The sequence below is a fragment of the Muntiacus reevesi genome, chromosome 18, assembly GCF_963930625.1.
Source record: "Muntiacus reevesi chromosome 18, mMunRee1.1, whole genome shotgun sequence".
Lineage (NCBI taxonomy): Eukaryota > Metazoa > Chordata > Mammalia > Artiodactyla > Cervidae > Muntiacus > Muntiacus reevesi.
The window spans coordinates 26566623-26580123 of NC_089266.1; the positions used below are offsets into that span (position 1 = coordinate 26566623).

General features: G+C 34.8%; 1 protein-coding gene across 3 annotated transcripts in view; it reads right to left on the reverse strand.

Moving 5' to 3' along the window:
* Window positions 1-13501, reverse strand: part of SPAG9 (sperm associated antigen 9) — a 153843-nt gene that overhangs the window by 29601 nt on the left and 110741 nt on the right. For all 3 annotated transcript variants that reach the window (XM_065911018.1, XM_065911017.1, XM_065911016.1), the window contains exons 9-12: window positions 7160-7217; window positions 6378-6530; window positions 5858-5909; window positions 3287-3417 (exon numbers count right to left, since the gene is read on the reverse strand). In XM_065911018.1, the coding sequence (XP_065767090.1) occupies window positions 3287-3417; window positions 5858-5909; window positions 6378-6530; window positions 7160-7217 (394 nt within the window). The remainder of the gene's footprint in view (window positions 1-3286; window positions 3418-5857; window positions 5910-6377; window positions 6531-7159; window positions 7218-13501) is intronic.

Sequence of the window (13501 nt, forward strand, 5' to 3'; positions counted from 1 at the left end):
TTGGTACAAAAGTAATTGCAGGGTTTCACTGTTGAAACTTGCTGTTTGATATTGGAATACATTCTTAAATAAATGTGGTCATGTTATATACATCATTTTAATGTGTATTTTTTGCTTTATGCTTTTTTGTTAATGACTTTTTACTAGCTATTTATATTTATTTTAGACTAGGGAAATGATGTTAGACAAAAAGCAAATTCAAGTGATTTTTTTATTCAAGTTCAAAATGGGTTGTAAAGCAGCGGAGACAACTCGTAACATCAACAACACATTTGGCCCAGGAACTGCTAATGAACACACAGTGCAGTGGTAGTTCAAGAAGTTTTGCAAAGGAGACAAGAGCCTTGAAGATGAGCAGCATAGTGGCTGGCCATTGGAAGCTGACAACGACCAACTGAGAGCAATCACTGAGCTGATTCTCTTACAAGTACATGAGAAGTTGCTGAAGAACTCAACGTCAACCATCCTACAGTCATCTGGCATTTGACACACACTGGAAAGGTGAAAAAGCTCGGTAAGTGGGTACAACATGAGCTGGCCAAAAATCAAAAACATGGTCATTCCAAAGTGTTGTCTTCTCTCATCCTATGCAACAACGATGAACTATTTCTCAATGGGATTGACTTGTGACGAAAAGTAGATTTTATATGACAACTGGCAGTGGACCAGCTCAGTGACTGAACTGAGAAGAAGCTCCAAAGCACTTGTCAAAATCAAACTTGCACCAAAAGAAAAGGTCATGGTCACTATTTGGTGGTTTGCTGCCAGTGTGATCCATTACAGCTTTCTGAATCCTGGCAAAACCATTACATCTGAGAAGTATGCTCAGCAAATCAGTGAGATGTACCAAATATTGCAACACCTGCAGCCAGTATTGGTCAACAAAAAGGGCCCAATTCTTCTCCATGATAATGCCTGATGGCATGTCACACAACCAATGCCTCAAAAGTTGAACAAACTGAAGTCTAGTATCATCCGCCATATTCATCTGATCTCTGGCAAACCAACTACCACTTCACGCATCTTGACAACTTTTTGCAGGGAAAGTGCTTCCACAACCAGCAGGACGTGGAAAATCCTTTCCGAGAGTTAGCTGAATACTGAAGTACAGATTTTTACACTACAGGAATAGACAAACTTATTTTTCATTGGCAAAAATGTGTTGACTATAATGGTTCCTATTTTGATTAATAAAGATGTGTTTGAGCTTAATTATAATAATTTAAAATTCACAGTCTGAAACTGTAATTACATTTGCATCAAAATAATATTAAAATATTGCATTATAAATCTCTGTCTCTACATAAAGATATTGTTTGTCTTATATTTCCAGTTCTCAAAAACTAGCTTGTAACTCTATTGTTCTAATGGGTCATTTTTCATAGGATTAAAATTTTTTCATCGCTGAAAAGCTGACCAGGAAAGAAAATAAACTGGATTGATTAGGTAATTAGGCAAAATTTTTTTTTAAAAAGAGCACTGCAAACTGATTCAGTATGCCTGTAAGGATTTTGCCATCACTGTCAGAGCTCCCTTTTCTGTTTTTTTCTTTTTTTGGACTAATTTTAAAACATCTTTTAATTCAATGGAGAAAGTTAAAAGTTACCATTTTTTTTTCACTTGTTGACTACCACTTGGCTGTGAAAATTAAAAATAGTAATAAAAAGTAGAGCCTGACTATATGTCTCAGTTGTTAAACTATTTACTTATTGTTTATTCAAAATCTCTTTATTAAAAGCAGGTGTTTAAGAACATATTTGGTAGTATATTGGTTTCTTTGTCCAATAAATAAAGATTAAGACACTAATCAGGCTTCCCTGATGGCTCAGTGGTAAAGAATCCACTTGCCAATGCAGGAGACGTGGGTTCAATCCCTGGGTCGGGAAGATCCCCTGGAGAAGGAAATGGCAACCCACTCCAGTATTCTTGCCTGGGAAATCCCACGGACACAGGAGCCTGGCGGGCTACAGCCCACTGGACTGTAAAAGTCAGGTATGACTTAGCGACAAAAACAAGACACTACTTATCTTCTTCCTTCGTAGCAGTTATAAGCAATTACAACTTCTGAAAATTGTAAATGTGCTATATAAAATGTTTCATTCATTACTATTAAGTAAAGGATATAATCATAAGGAAGTTAAAGTGGTGGTTAGAAAATACTTTCATAAAGTTTAAAACAATATGTCAGTGTGTACTGTTACTGGTAAATCTGATGTGACCAATCAAACTGAAAAATATGCGCAAATTAGGGGGCAATTAGTTTACACACTTTTCATTAACTCTTTAAAACTGAAGTAACAAACACTGTTGCTGAGGATATGACCATTAGATGGCAGCATTAATAAGTAAGATCCAACTGACAATGGTGTCAATGGAAGGTTGCTTTCATACAAGACTAGCCAGAAAGGAGAAAAAAAATCAGGACAATTTTACACGACAACACCGAGTAAGAATGATTTTGTTTCTTATGTTGAAAATGAAAATTTTATCTCTTCCTGACATTATTGAAAAAGTAGTATCAGTTTCTATATTCTTTTAAAAAACGACTGATGAAAGAAATGTTCACATATTGAGGTATGGAGAAGTATTCTGGCTTCCTTTAATTGAAATGTTATGCTAACTTAAACGCCTATTTGTGGACAATCAAATATATATTATACATATGCTTTAATTATTAAAGAAAAGGGAGCACTGACCAGAAGTAAAGAATGTCTATGTTAAAAAAATAAAAGGTGAAATGCCTCCCTTCCTGGGACACCAATGCTGATACTCAGTCTTTTGGCGATAAGACACCCTTTCTAGGTGGCAAGGCCATACCGCCTCACTGTGTACATGCTGATCTGGTGTTTCAGAAACTCTGAAGGAAATGTTTCCCTGACTTGTTTGATTTTGCTTGTTCTGACAAGATATAAAACTGTGCTGAAAACCACACATCTGTCAGTTATCAGAGAGGCTCTCTCTCAGCCTACAGTCCTCCATTTGGCACCAAAAGAACTCTTCCATTTCAATTATAGATTGTTGATTATTTTCATCGACAGACTACTCAACTGCCTTTGAGAGGTTGTGGGAATCCTCCAAGAAGCTTTACTGTCCCAAAAGGCAGCCACTTCCATCACATTCTAATTGCCAGTGTTTCTTTAGACCTTTCCTAGTAAACAGAGCAAGGGCTTGGATCCCCAAGCGAGGACTCCAGTTGTGAACATAGAAATGAATATTAGTAAACAATCAGAAACCTAGTAAACAATAAATTAAGTAGAAAAACACCAGAGGTACTTCTCATACAAACCGAATCATCTCTGTCCATCGAACAGCTTCCTGAAGCTCCATCAATCTCTCTTTATATTGGTTTCTCTCCATTAGAACTCGGGCCATTTCTACTCTAGTAAACCGCTTCCTTTGGGCTGTGGGAATATCACTCTATAACGAAAAGAAGACTGCCGATCACTCTGGGAGCCTGTATCTGTTTTGGTCTTATAACTCAGACTTAGGTGAAATTTTTAAACTTTTAACACTCCTTAATTTTAATTTATTAACTTACAAAAAGCATAAAAACCTGTTGGCTAGTTATCAAGGTACACAATGCTGGGACTTACTAAAACACCAAAAGAAATATAAAATAAATATAAGATGGAGATAACTGTATTAACCAGAATTATTATTAAGGAAGATAAGGAATATGAGTATGGTCAGATCCCAAAGGGAGTTGTTCAAACTTCCTTCTACTGCTGATTTCTTTCCAAAGGCTCTCCTGGAAAGGAAGGTTGGATTAACTATTGGGCTTTTGTTTTGCTAAGTGGAGTACGCACATTTTGAATCAAAGCTGAAAGGCAAGGGACAGTAAGATAAGAGCTGAGCTTAGCCTTCAGTAGTTTCTTCCTTCATCCTCCTGCCACAGAACCTGACCTCTCCTTTTAAAAAGAAAAGTCAAACAACAAATAATTAAAGGATTTTGAGTTTGCAACACAGCAATTCCACTACTAGCTATACACTCTGGAAAGATCAGGAGACTCTTACTGCAATGTTCATAACAGCACTGTTTGTAGTACTAAAAAGCTGAAAATAACCAAAATATTCATTTACAGAAAAACAAATACATAAATTATAGTACATTTATATAATGGGATATTATAAAACAGTGAACATGAATGAAATATATACCAATATACAAATAGGGTAAATATAAAAAACATAATACTGAAAAAAGAAGCAAGTCTCCAAGACTAAATACATATAAAACACACAAAAAATGAAAATTAAACCATAGCTTATAAAGATATATACATGTGTGATATGATAAAATTATTTTTCTTTCAAGTTAATAAAATGATAAGTACAGGACAGTAGTATCCTCCAGAGGGAAGAGCATAGCATAGCTTCAATGTTTGATAATGTCCTAGTTCTTAAACAGTGGGTTCATAATGTTAATTTATTATAATGCTAATGTTATTACTCATAACCTACATATACAGCATATATTTTAAACGTATCAAATATCATATAAAAGCACAAATAAGAGATTGAGGGGCACCAAATAGTCATCCTGATCAGGACATCCATATATCTCAAGTCTGATACTTAAGCAGCAAACACCTATTATAGGGATGATAACCTAGTTACCAACAGAATAACTAGTATGCTAACATTGGCAAGAAGTTCATATTTATTCTTTTGTTTTTATATGTTGAAAACAACATGGGCTAATTGCTTATAAAGTTGATAGATTTCTTTTTATGTTTAATACCGTTAGATTTTTTATTACTAAAGCTTTCATGTATTTCTAAGTTAAAAGCGGAAACAAAACAAACAGAAAACAAAAAGACTCCAGAACTCTCCCGCTGGCTCCTGAGCTTAAACATGCAGACACAGTGAGAGCACGAAGCCAGAGGAAAACTGACAACACGCACAGAGCTAGGGAGCTTACCATCTGGACAGCACACAGGAGCATGAGCTATCCTGTTCACGATCGTAAATGTGATTTTGACTTTTTGACACCACCCTTATGGCAGAAAATGAAGAACTAAAGAGCCTTTTGATGAAAGTGAAAGAGGAGAGTGACAAAGTAGACTTAACTCTCAACATTTAGAAAATTAAGATCATGGCACCTGGTCCCATCACTTCATGGCAAATAGATGGGGAAACAATGGAAACAGAGACAGACTTTATTTGGAGGGGGGCTCCAAAATCACAGCAAATGGTGACTGCAGCCATGAAATTAAAAGACGCTTGCTCCTTGGAAGAAAAGTTATGACCAACCTAGACAGCATATTAAAAAGCAGAGACATTACTTTGCCAACAAAAGTCCACATAGTCAAAGCTATGGTTTTTCCAGTAGTCATGTATGGATGTGAGAGTTGGACTATAAAGAAAGCTGAGCGCCAAAGAATTGATGGCTTTGAACTGTGGTGTTGGAGAAGACTCTTGAGAGTCCCTTGGACTGCAAGGACACCCAACCAGTCCATCCTAAAGGAAATCAGTCCTGAATATTCATTGGAAGGACTGATGCTGAAGCTGAAACTCCAATACTTTGGCCACCTGATGCAAAGAACTGACTCATTGGAAAAGACCCTGATGCTGGGAAAGACTGAAGGCAGGAGGAGAAGGGGATGACAGAGGATGAGGTGGTTGGATGGCACTACCAACTCAATGGACATGAGTTTGAGTAAACTCCGGGAGTTGGTGATGGACAGGCAGGCCTGGCACGGTGCAGTCCATGGGGTCGCAAAGAGTCAGACACAACTGAGTGACTGAACCGAACCTCATCTTTAAAGTGATATATCCAAAGCTTAATTAACAATATTTTCCCAAAATACCAGAATGTGGCAAAGTAAAAAAAACAAGTTCAAAATTATAAACCTACATCATCATCATCTTTTGCTTTTTGCTTTGCATCTTCAACTTCTGCACGAGCTCTAGAGGGGAGGAAAAAAATGAAACATGTTATTCAAGTTGACTTCAACTTTTTAAAGAATAGAGAATAGGTCAAAAATTTTAACTACCGTTAAATGATTATTTTTCTTTTTCCAAACAGAGTATTTAGCTGGTTTCACTTAAGGGAACATTATTATAGCATTGTTGTCAGAAAACCAGGAATTAAAGAAAGCTGGGTAAAGGAAAATAATGAAGGTTTACAGTTTGCTGATTAGCAACATCTGAACAGTCTAACTTCTTTCACAATCATGACATACACAAAAAATTATAATAGTCAATAAATGGGAGGGTTTGTTCAGAGTAGAGGCAATCAGCCAGGCACTTAACCTTAACCCAGGCAGTTCTGTGCCCTTTGTGACTTGAGAGGACTAAAGGTAGCAGTCTTATGATAATGCTGGTGGTACACTGGCAATGCTTGTTTGGTTTAGAACAACATGGTAAAAACTTACTTCCTAAGCTCTTCTTCCAATTCTTTGTTCTTTTCCTCCAGCTTCAGCTTGGCTTGTTTCACAGCCTCCAGCTCCCCTTGCAGCACATCTTTCTCACAGGTAAGTTCATCTACTTTTGCTATCAAGTCATTCTTCACTACATTCAAGGCATTTCTAAGATACACATATTTAAAGAGCACCATTATAAATAAATATTCTATCTTTAAGCTTATTTCTCTTTTAGACTAAAGTAACTACAATCAAAAAGCTAAATAATAACTGGATGCTTCAAAGATACTCCATCTGATGTTGTCTGCAGGTTTAAAAAAAAAAAAAGCCGACAAAGTAATGGCCTGTTTCTACTTTTCTCACTTACCAAAGAATAAATAGATAAGGCAAGGCAGACCACTAAATTATTAAAAGCCAGAATTAAGATTAAATTTATAGTATCCATAAGGGCATTATTCTTACTAAGTTTTGAAACGATACTACACAGGACACATTCAGAAGATTAAGAGAAAGGCATGGATACTTGCAGGGTAAAAGGAGATCAAAATCTGTTTATGGAAAACAAACAAACAAAAAAAAAAACCCAGAGCAATGAAACCTATCTATTAGTGCAATTAGGTACCATTAACTATCTGCTTGTGTACATGTGTATGCACAGGGCCATACACAGAGAAGGGGAGCAGATAGGGTAGTAAGTCTGCATTTATACTGTGTTTAATTTAGATGTGACATTGATATGGATGAGAAGAAAATTCAGTATCTCTTGTTGCCTGTTAAATTCTGTATATACTTACTTGGTTTCCAACAGTTGTGTATTTTCCAATATAAGATTTTCAACTTCACGACCCATTCCTATCAAAGAAAAATGATAAAAACTTTGAAAATAAATTTATTAAAACTATATATATAGACTTAAAACAAGCTATAGTCACAAATTTTATTTTAACATTTTATCTGTCCCTCAATAATCTCATTTTGTCTATAATTTCATTTTTATATGTTTACTTGCATACATTATAAAATTATAATTATCTACCACAGAACAAAGCTAAAGGTTTTCTTAAGTCTGTATTTTGCTTCTCCTAGATAATATTCCAAAAACAGTGAAGACTATTCTGCCAAATATTTTTAAAAGTAACAGTATTTAGTGGGGAAAAAAGAATAGCATTAATATGGATGAAAAATCATTTCTAAATCACACTTGATATTGTAGGCTTTTGCCTAAAAATTAGGTCTTATTAATATAGAACAGGCAGAAACAAGAAACAGAACCCCAACACAGATGAAACCTTACCAAAGAAATTATGGTCTTAAAGCCCATGCATTCCATGTAAAGCAAAAACAAAGAACAAGAGATGTTTCATGTGAGAAACAGCATGAAAATAGACACTTAATCCAACAAGTTTTATGCATGATATGAAAGACATTTGAAATCACAATGTTATGATTTAATGCATAATGATTTGGAAAAGACAGAAATTAAGATGATTTCCTTCATTCATAAGGATGCTCTGATATGTTACTAATTCTTTTACAAAATAAACTTGAATTTAATTAGAATGAAAATTCCAGATCAATAATATAAAGGTTTCTTCAAAGTGCCCTCTTTGAAACAATGTTTACTTGTCGATTTATAGAACCTTGCTTAATAACTTAATGAGTACTGTAAGGTGGGTGGTAGAATTTAATGCAAGATCCAACGTAGTGATCTTCAGGGAGAAGAAAGCTATTTAGTTTGCAACTTGTGAGAAACTGAAGAAATTAAACAACACACTAGGGAACATACCTCAAAAAGTTACAAAAACAAAGCAAAGCAAAACACCAACCATTCCATGTTTCATAAGCTAATATTGGAAAATTACATACAGTGGAAGAAATAATATTCATAACCCACCTAAAAGAGGAAACATTTCTAAAGAAAACAACAAAAAATTAAAAGAGCTAACATGTCTCTTTATTTTAAAAAAGAGATAATATTTCAAATAACTAAAAGATAATTTAAAACTCAACCAACCTGGGAATGCTAGAAGTTCTCTGCTCACTTATGGACTCCTATATTGTCTGTATTATAATTACCTCAGATATTCTCAAAGAACAAGGTACTTCCACCATGAAGAATAAATACCAGAAACAGTAGCTTATTTAATCATCTACATGTTATCCAAAAGCTGAAACTAAACACAAACTAAAACAGTTTCCAAATTCCAATTTAAAAATGAATTTGACAAGATATGTTGAAATATGTGCTTTAAACACTAACGTTAATAAAGCTATAGAGTCAAAAGAAATAGGGTTGAGGTTGGGTGAAAAAGTTTATATAATGACTGCTAAACTCTCAAGCACATAGGGAGATAAGCATAAAAGCTGAAAAATATATGTGGGGAAAATATAGTTGAGCAGAAAAAAAATGAGAAAGCATTAATGAGAAAAGCAGCCAAGACCACCTAGCTTAAAAAGCTGTAACATTAAAGTATTTTAAAAGCATACACACCAGAATATTCCCCTGGGGAAGCAGCCCAAGCAAAAAAATGAATGAGAATCTTAATTAGATTGTTTTCAGAAAGCAAGATCCATACTCATTTATTTCAAAATGAGAGAAAGGAGCCAATAAAATTGAAAAGATGTAGAGAAACCAAACATAATAAAGTATAAATATCATAAACAGGAATATTTTTGAAATATATGCTCTATGGAAATCATCCTATAATATAGTTTCTAGAGTTTATATATTCTCAGTGAAGAATTCTTCTAAAATCTACCATATAAATTTAATGCATAATCAATACCATTGTCCAAAATTTTCACTTTGAAATGTACTGATAAAAATGATGACTATATGAAAAATGTAACTTGAAGTGGCCATACTTCTATAAATGTCTTCAACTAAGCATAAACTTAGGTGTAACTTATTTGGAAAACTTGCCCTATTAAAACAAGCAAAAAACTGCCTGATAGTTTTAAAAATAAGACACATCTCATTTGGATTTTAGCACTGATTTGCAAGTTAGGTTTATAGATGGGATTCCAGATTATCTGTTGCTTCCTTGAGGAAGTATGCACAATTTTATATATTTCTGTATGTGCATTTTTCCAAAAGTACACTCCTCTCTTACAAATTCTCCTGTAAAGGGATTTTAACTTCAAAAATTAAAGAAGTATAGGTTTAGAGGTGAAACAAAACTGTTAGAACTATTTAACAGTCCACTCACTCAGTTGCTGTGCCATATGCCAAAGACTCAACAGTGAGCAAAAGATATAATTGTCTAGGCCATACTGAGCTTATAGTCTAGTCAGGGAGGCAGGCACATTAAAAAACTACAATAAAGTATTATGAAGAGTTGCATAATAAATGTAGTGCTATGGGAATGCTTCCAAACAACTGAGCTTTAACAAGGGGATTGAGGCAGAACTCATAGAGGAGGGTATGCCATTTAGTTAGAGGCAAGAAGGAGATACAGAAACAGATACATAGACTTTTTTTTTTTTTTTTTTTAAAGGAAGGAGGCAAAAAATCTTCATGATTGGTTTTGAGGGAAGTGAGAGAGATTTAGGATGGAGAAATGAATTGATACATGTTGATATAAGAACAGCCTTGGGGGACATAAAGATGTTGATGAACTGAGTTTTAACTACAAAGCTCTACAAATCATCTTAGAAGTGGTCTAGAGTGCTATTTGGAAGTTATAGTTTGGTGCTATAGGAAAAAATCTTAGATGGAGAGAAAAAGTTTGGAGCAATGAGCCATAAAAACCCAGAAAAAACAAGAGCAAATAAGACATCCCAAACATGGAAACAAGCCTGGACTAGGAACATCTGAAAGCTGGGCAGAGAAAGGATCCTGCAAAGACTGAAAAGAAATCATCAGAGGCAGGAAAGAATACAGAGAACTCTGATAGGACAGAACCCACAGCAAAGCTGTTTAAAGACAAATGCTATTTGAGAAGTCATGTGAAATAACTGAGAAGGAACTGCTGGAGATAGCAAACAAGAAGGCTATTTCTGGGAAGGTTAGTGTGGGGCAGAATGACAGACTGCAGTCACACGAGGTGCAAGTGAGGATAGGGAAATCCTGCCTGTTAAAAGTAGACACACTTTCAGGAAGTCTGTTTTGTTCACTGGTATATCAATCTAGAATAGTGCCAGGCACATAACAGACACCTGCCTCACTGATATTGCTGCAAAAAACCACGGTTAGAAACGGGAGGAGAGTCATCTGGTGGAAAGGTACTAAAGATATGGAGTCAGAAGAGGGCAGTAGTTTTATTTTAAAATGGTAAAGACCAGAACATGTTTAAAAGATAACAGGAAGAAGTTAGTTAAAATAGTGAAATTGAAAAAATAAAATTTAATCAATAGTAAGAAAATTAAAGAAAATCTCAAGAATAGGATGAATGAATGTATGATTCACAAGTTCTAGAATGTGGCCATGGGGGATAAGTGACAAAAGTGAATGGAGAAAAGAATCACTGGAAATAAAGTCAAAGAATGAGATATCAATCAAGATAAAGGACAAACTGTGGGGGATTATCTTTTTTAAACTATCAAAATTTGAAAAAAGTAATCTAAAACTGAGTACATGCATAATGATTACAAAGACCAGGGAGTTTTACAATAACACAGTAATTGTAAAATGAATAATGAGTTATAGAAATGAACTTATTTATCAACTAAAGACAATTTTAAGGAACTTTGGGAAACAATTTTATCAGTTTAACCATGTTCCAGTTAGTATTACAATGCAATTACTATTGCTGAATAAAACAGAAGAGAAGCCAAGGAGCATTGGCGGTTTCATTTAACATCTTTGACCAAAAGTATTCATATATGCTTAAATCACTTAAGGTAATATATTAAAACTTCAAATCTGGAACATTTTCCAGGTAAATATATAAATATCTGCAAAAGGGAAAAGAGAGTACTTTATAGTTTATTTCTTTTTTTCAAAGTGGAAAGGAAATCAGGATTTTGTTTTAAGCTATTTATTATGCTTAATTTTCTGACTTAAAGAATGGAAGCTTTTGGAAAAATATTTTATTTAAAAGATGACAATTATTTCTAAGCATTATGTGGCTTCTTATATCTTTATAAGAAACTAAGTTTAGGGCCACCAACCTCAATAATGATATTATTCAATACTGGATTATAAGGAAGCAGAGGGTTAAAAGTACATTTAGAAAGTACTTCACTCTGGTAAATTACCAAGGGGAAGCATGAAGGAATTTTTTGAGAGGTGATATATATTAATTCTGGTGGCGGCTATACAATTCTATGCATTTGTCAAAACAAAAAACTGTGCTTTACTGTATATAAATTTGAGTTTGTGTTTAAACATTAAAAATTCTTTTTTCTAACCTTTTTTTGCATCTGTTCCTCAATTTTGGCAGGAAATCAGTTTCTTATGTCAAATCTTAAAAGGAACTTTTCATGCACATTGTAACGTTAACAATTTAATGTTAGTTAGAGCATAAATTTAAATGTAAAAATGGAGTGCTTCTTAAGAATCAATCCTTAAGACATCCTTGAAAAATGCAAGTTCATTCAAAGCTTCCAATGTTTTACTTAGATTTTAGTGGTAGGAGTCTATACCTGACTAAGTTTATTAATGTACTTTTAATCTCTTTTACTTTAAAAAAGTCTATAAGCTCTCTGTAGACAGAAACTGTGTTTCCTTCAAAGAATACTTATTGAGGACATAACTGGTAATCAATAAATTTGACATAAATGAATGCAAGCAACACCTCTCTATATCCACAAGATTGACAAACAGCACCTTTTAAGAACTGTGTAATCTATACTGAATTACTAAGGGATACAAAAAATGTTTGGAGACCAGAATCCATTCCAAAGGCATAGATTTTTAATACTATAATGTATTCAATTTCTATAAGGTCTTAAGTTATAAAGAAAGGCACATCAAAGCTAATTGACAGGAGTCAAATTCATGTAAGCTTTTTTTTTTTTTTGACTGCATGGTGCAAGTTGCAAGATCTTAGTTCACCGACTAGGGACCGAAGCTATGACCCCTGCAGTGGAAGTACAGAGTCTTAACCACTGGACCTTCAGGGAAATCTCATTCATGTAATTACTGTTCAAAGGAACTATAAAGATCACTTAGAGCAGGTGCAAACTTTTTGTGTAAAGGCCCAGATGGTGAATATTTTAGGTTTTGTAAACCATATAATCCCTGTTAAGGACAACTTAACTCTGCTATTGTGGGGCAAAAGCAACTACTGTGTGTGGGTGTCTGTGTGTGTGTGTGTGTTCCATCCTGACCAACTCTTTGAGACCTTATGGACTGTAGCCTGCCAGGCTGCTCTATCCATGGGATTTTCCAGGCAAGAATACTGGAGTGGGTTGCCATTTCCTCCTCCAGGGGATCCTCCTGACCCAGGGATTGAACCTGCGTCTCTTGCATCTCCTGCATTGCCAGGCAGATTCTTTACCACTGTGCCACCTGGGAAGCCCAAAATCAAGATAAAACGTTTAAAAAAGTGTGACTGTCTCCCAATAAAACTTTATTTGTACACACAAATAATCCAGGAGTCACAGCCTATCCAACCCCTGAATTAGAGCTCAAGTCTTTCTTTTTATACACAAAGAAACTAATGCCCAGAGAGGTTAAGATATTTGGCAAAGGTCATTCACTCCCTGGTGGCTCAGTGGTAAAGAATCTGCTTGCCAATGAAAGAGACCAGAGTTCAATCCACGGGTTAGAAAGATCCCCTGGAGAAGGAAATGGCAATCTACTCCAGCATTCTTGCCTGGGAAATCCCATGGACAGAGGAACCTGGCAGGCTATAGTCCATGGGGTTGTAAAGAGTCAGACAAGACTTAGCAACTGAACAGCAACAACAAACCAGATTAACAGTAGAAGAGCCAAATACAGTATCCTTTTCAAACCAGATAATCTTCAACAACACAAACTCTAAAATATTTCTCAAGAAGCTAAAACAGAATACTCTGAAATCTCATAAAAGTCAAGTGAATGTAATGAACTCTATTTAAGCCAGGAAGTAACTATCCATCAACCCATAAAATCTATACATCTATATATAACCACATGTATACATATATCACTGTGTTTCTTATATGTAATACTGTTCTCAGAACATAGCAGGAAGGAGTTCAATAAATTG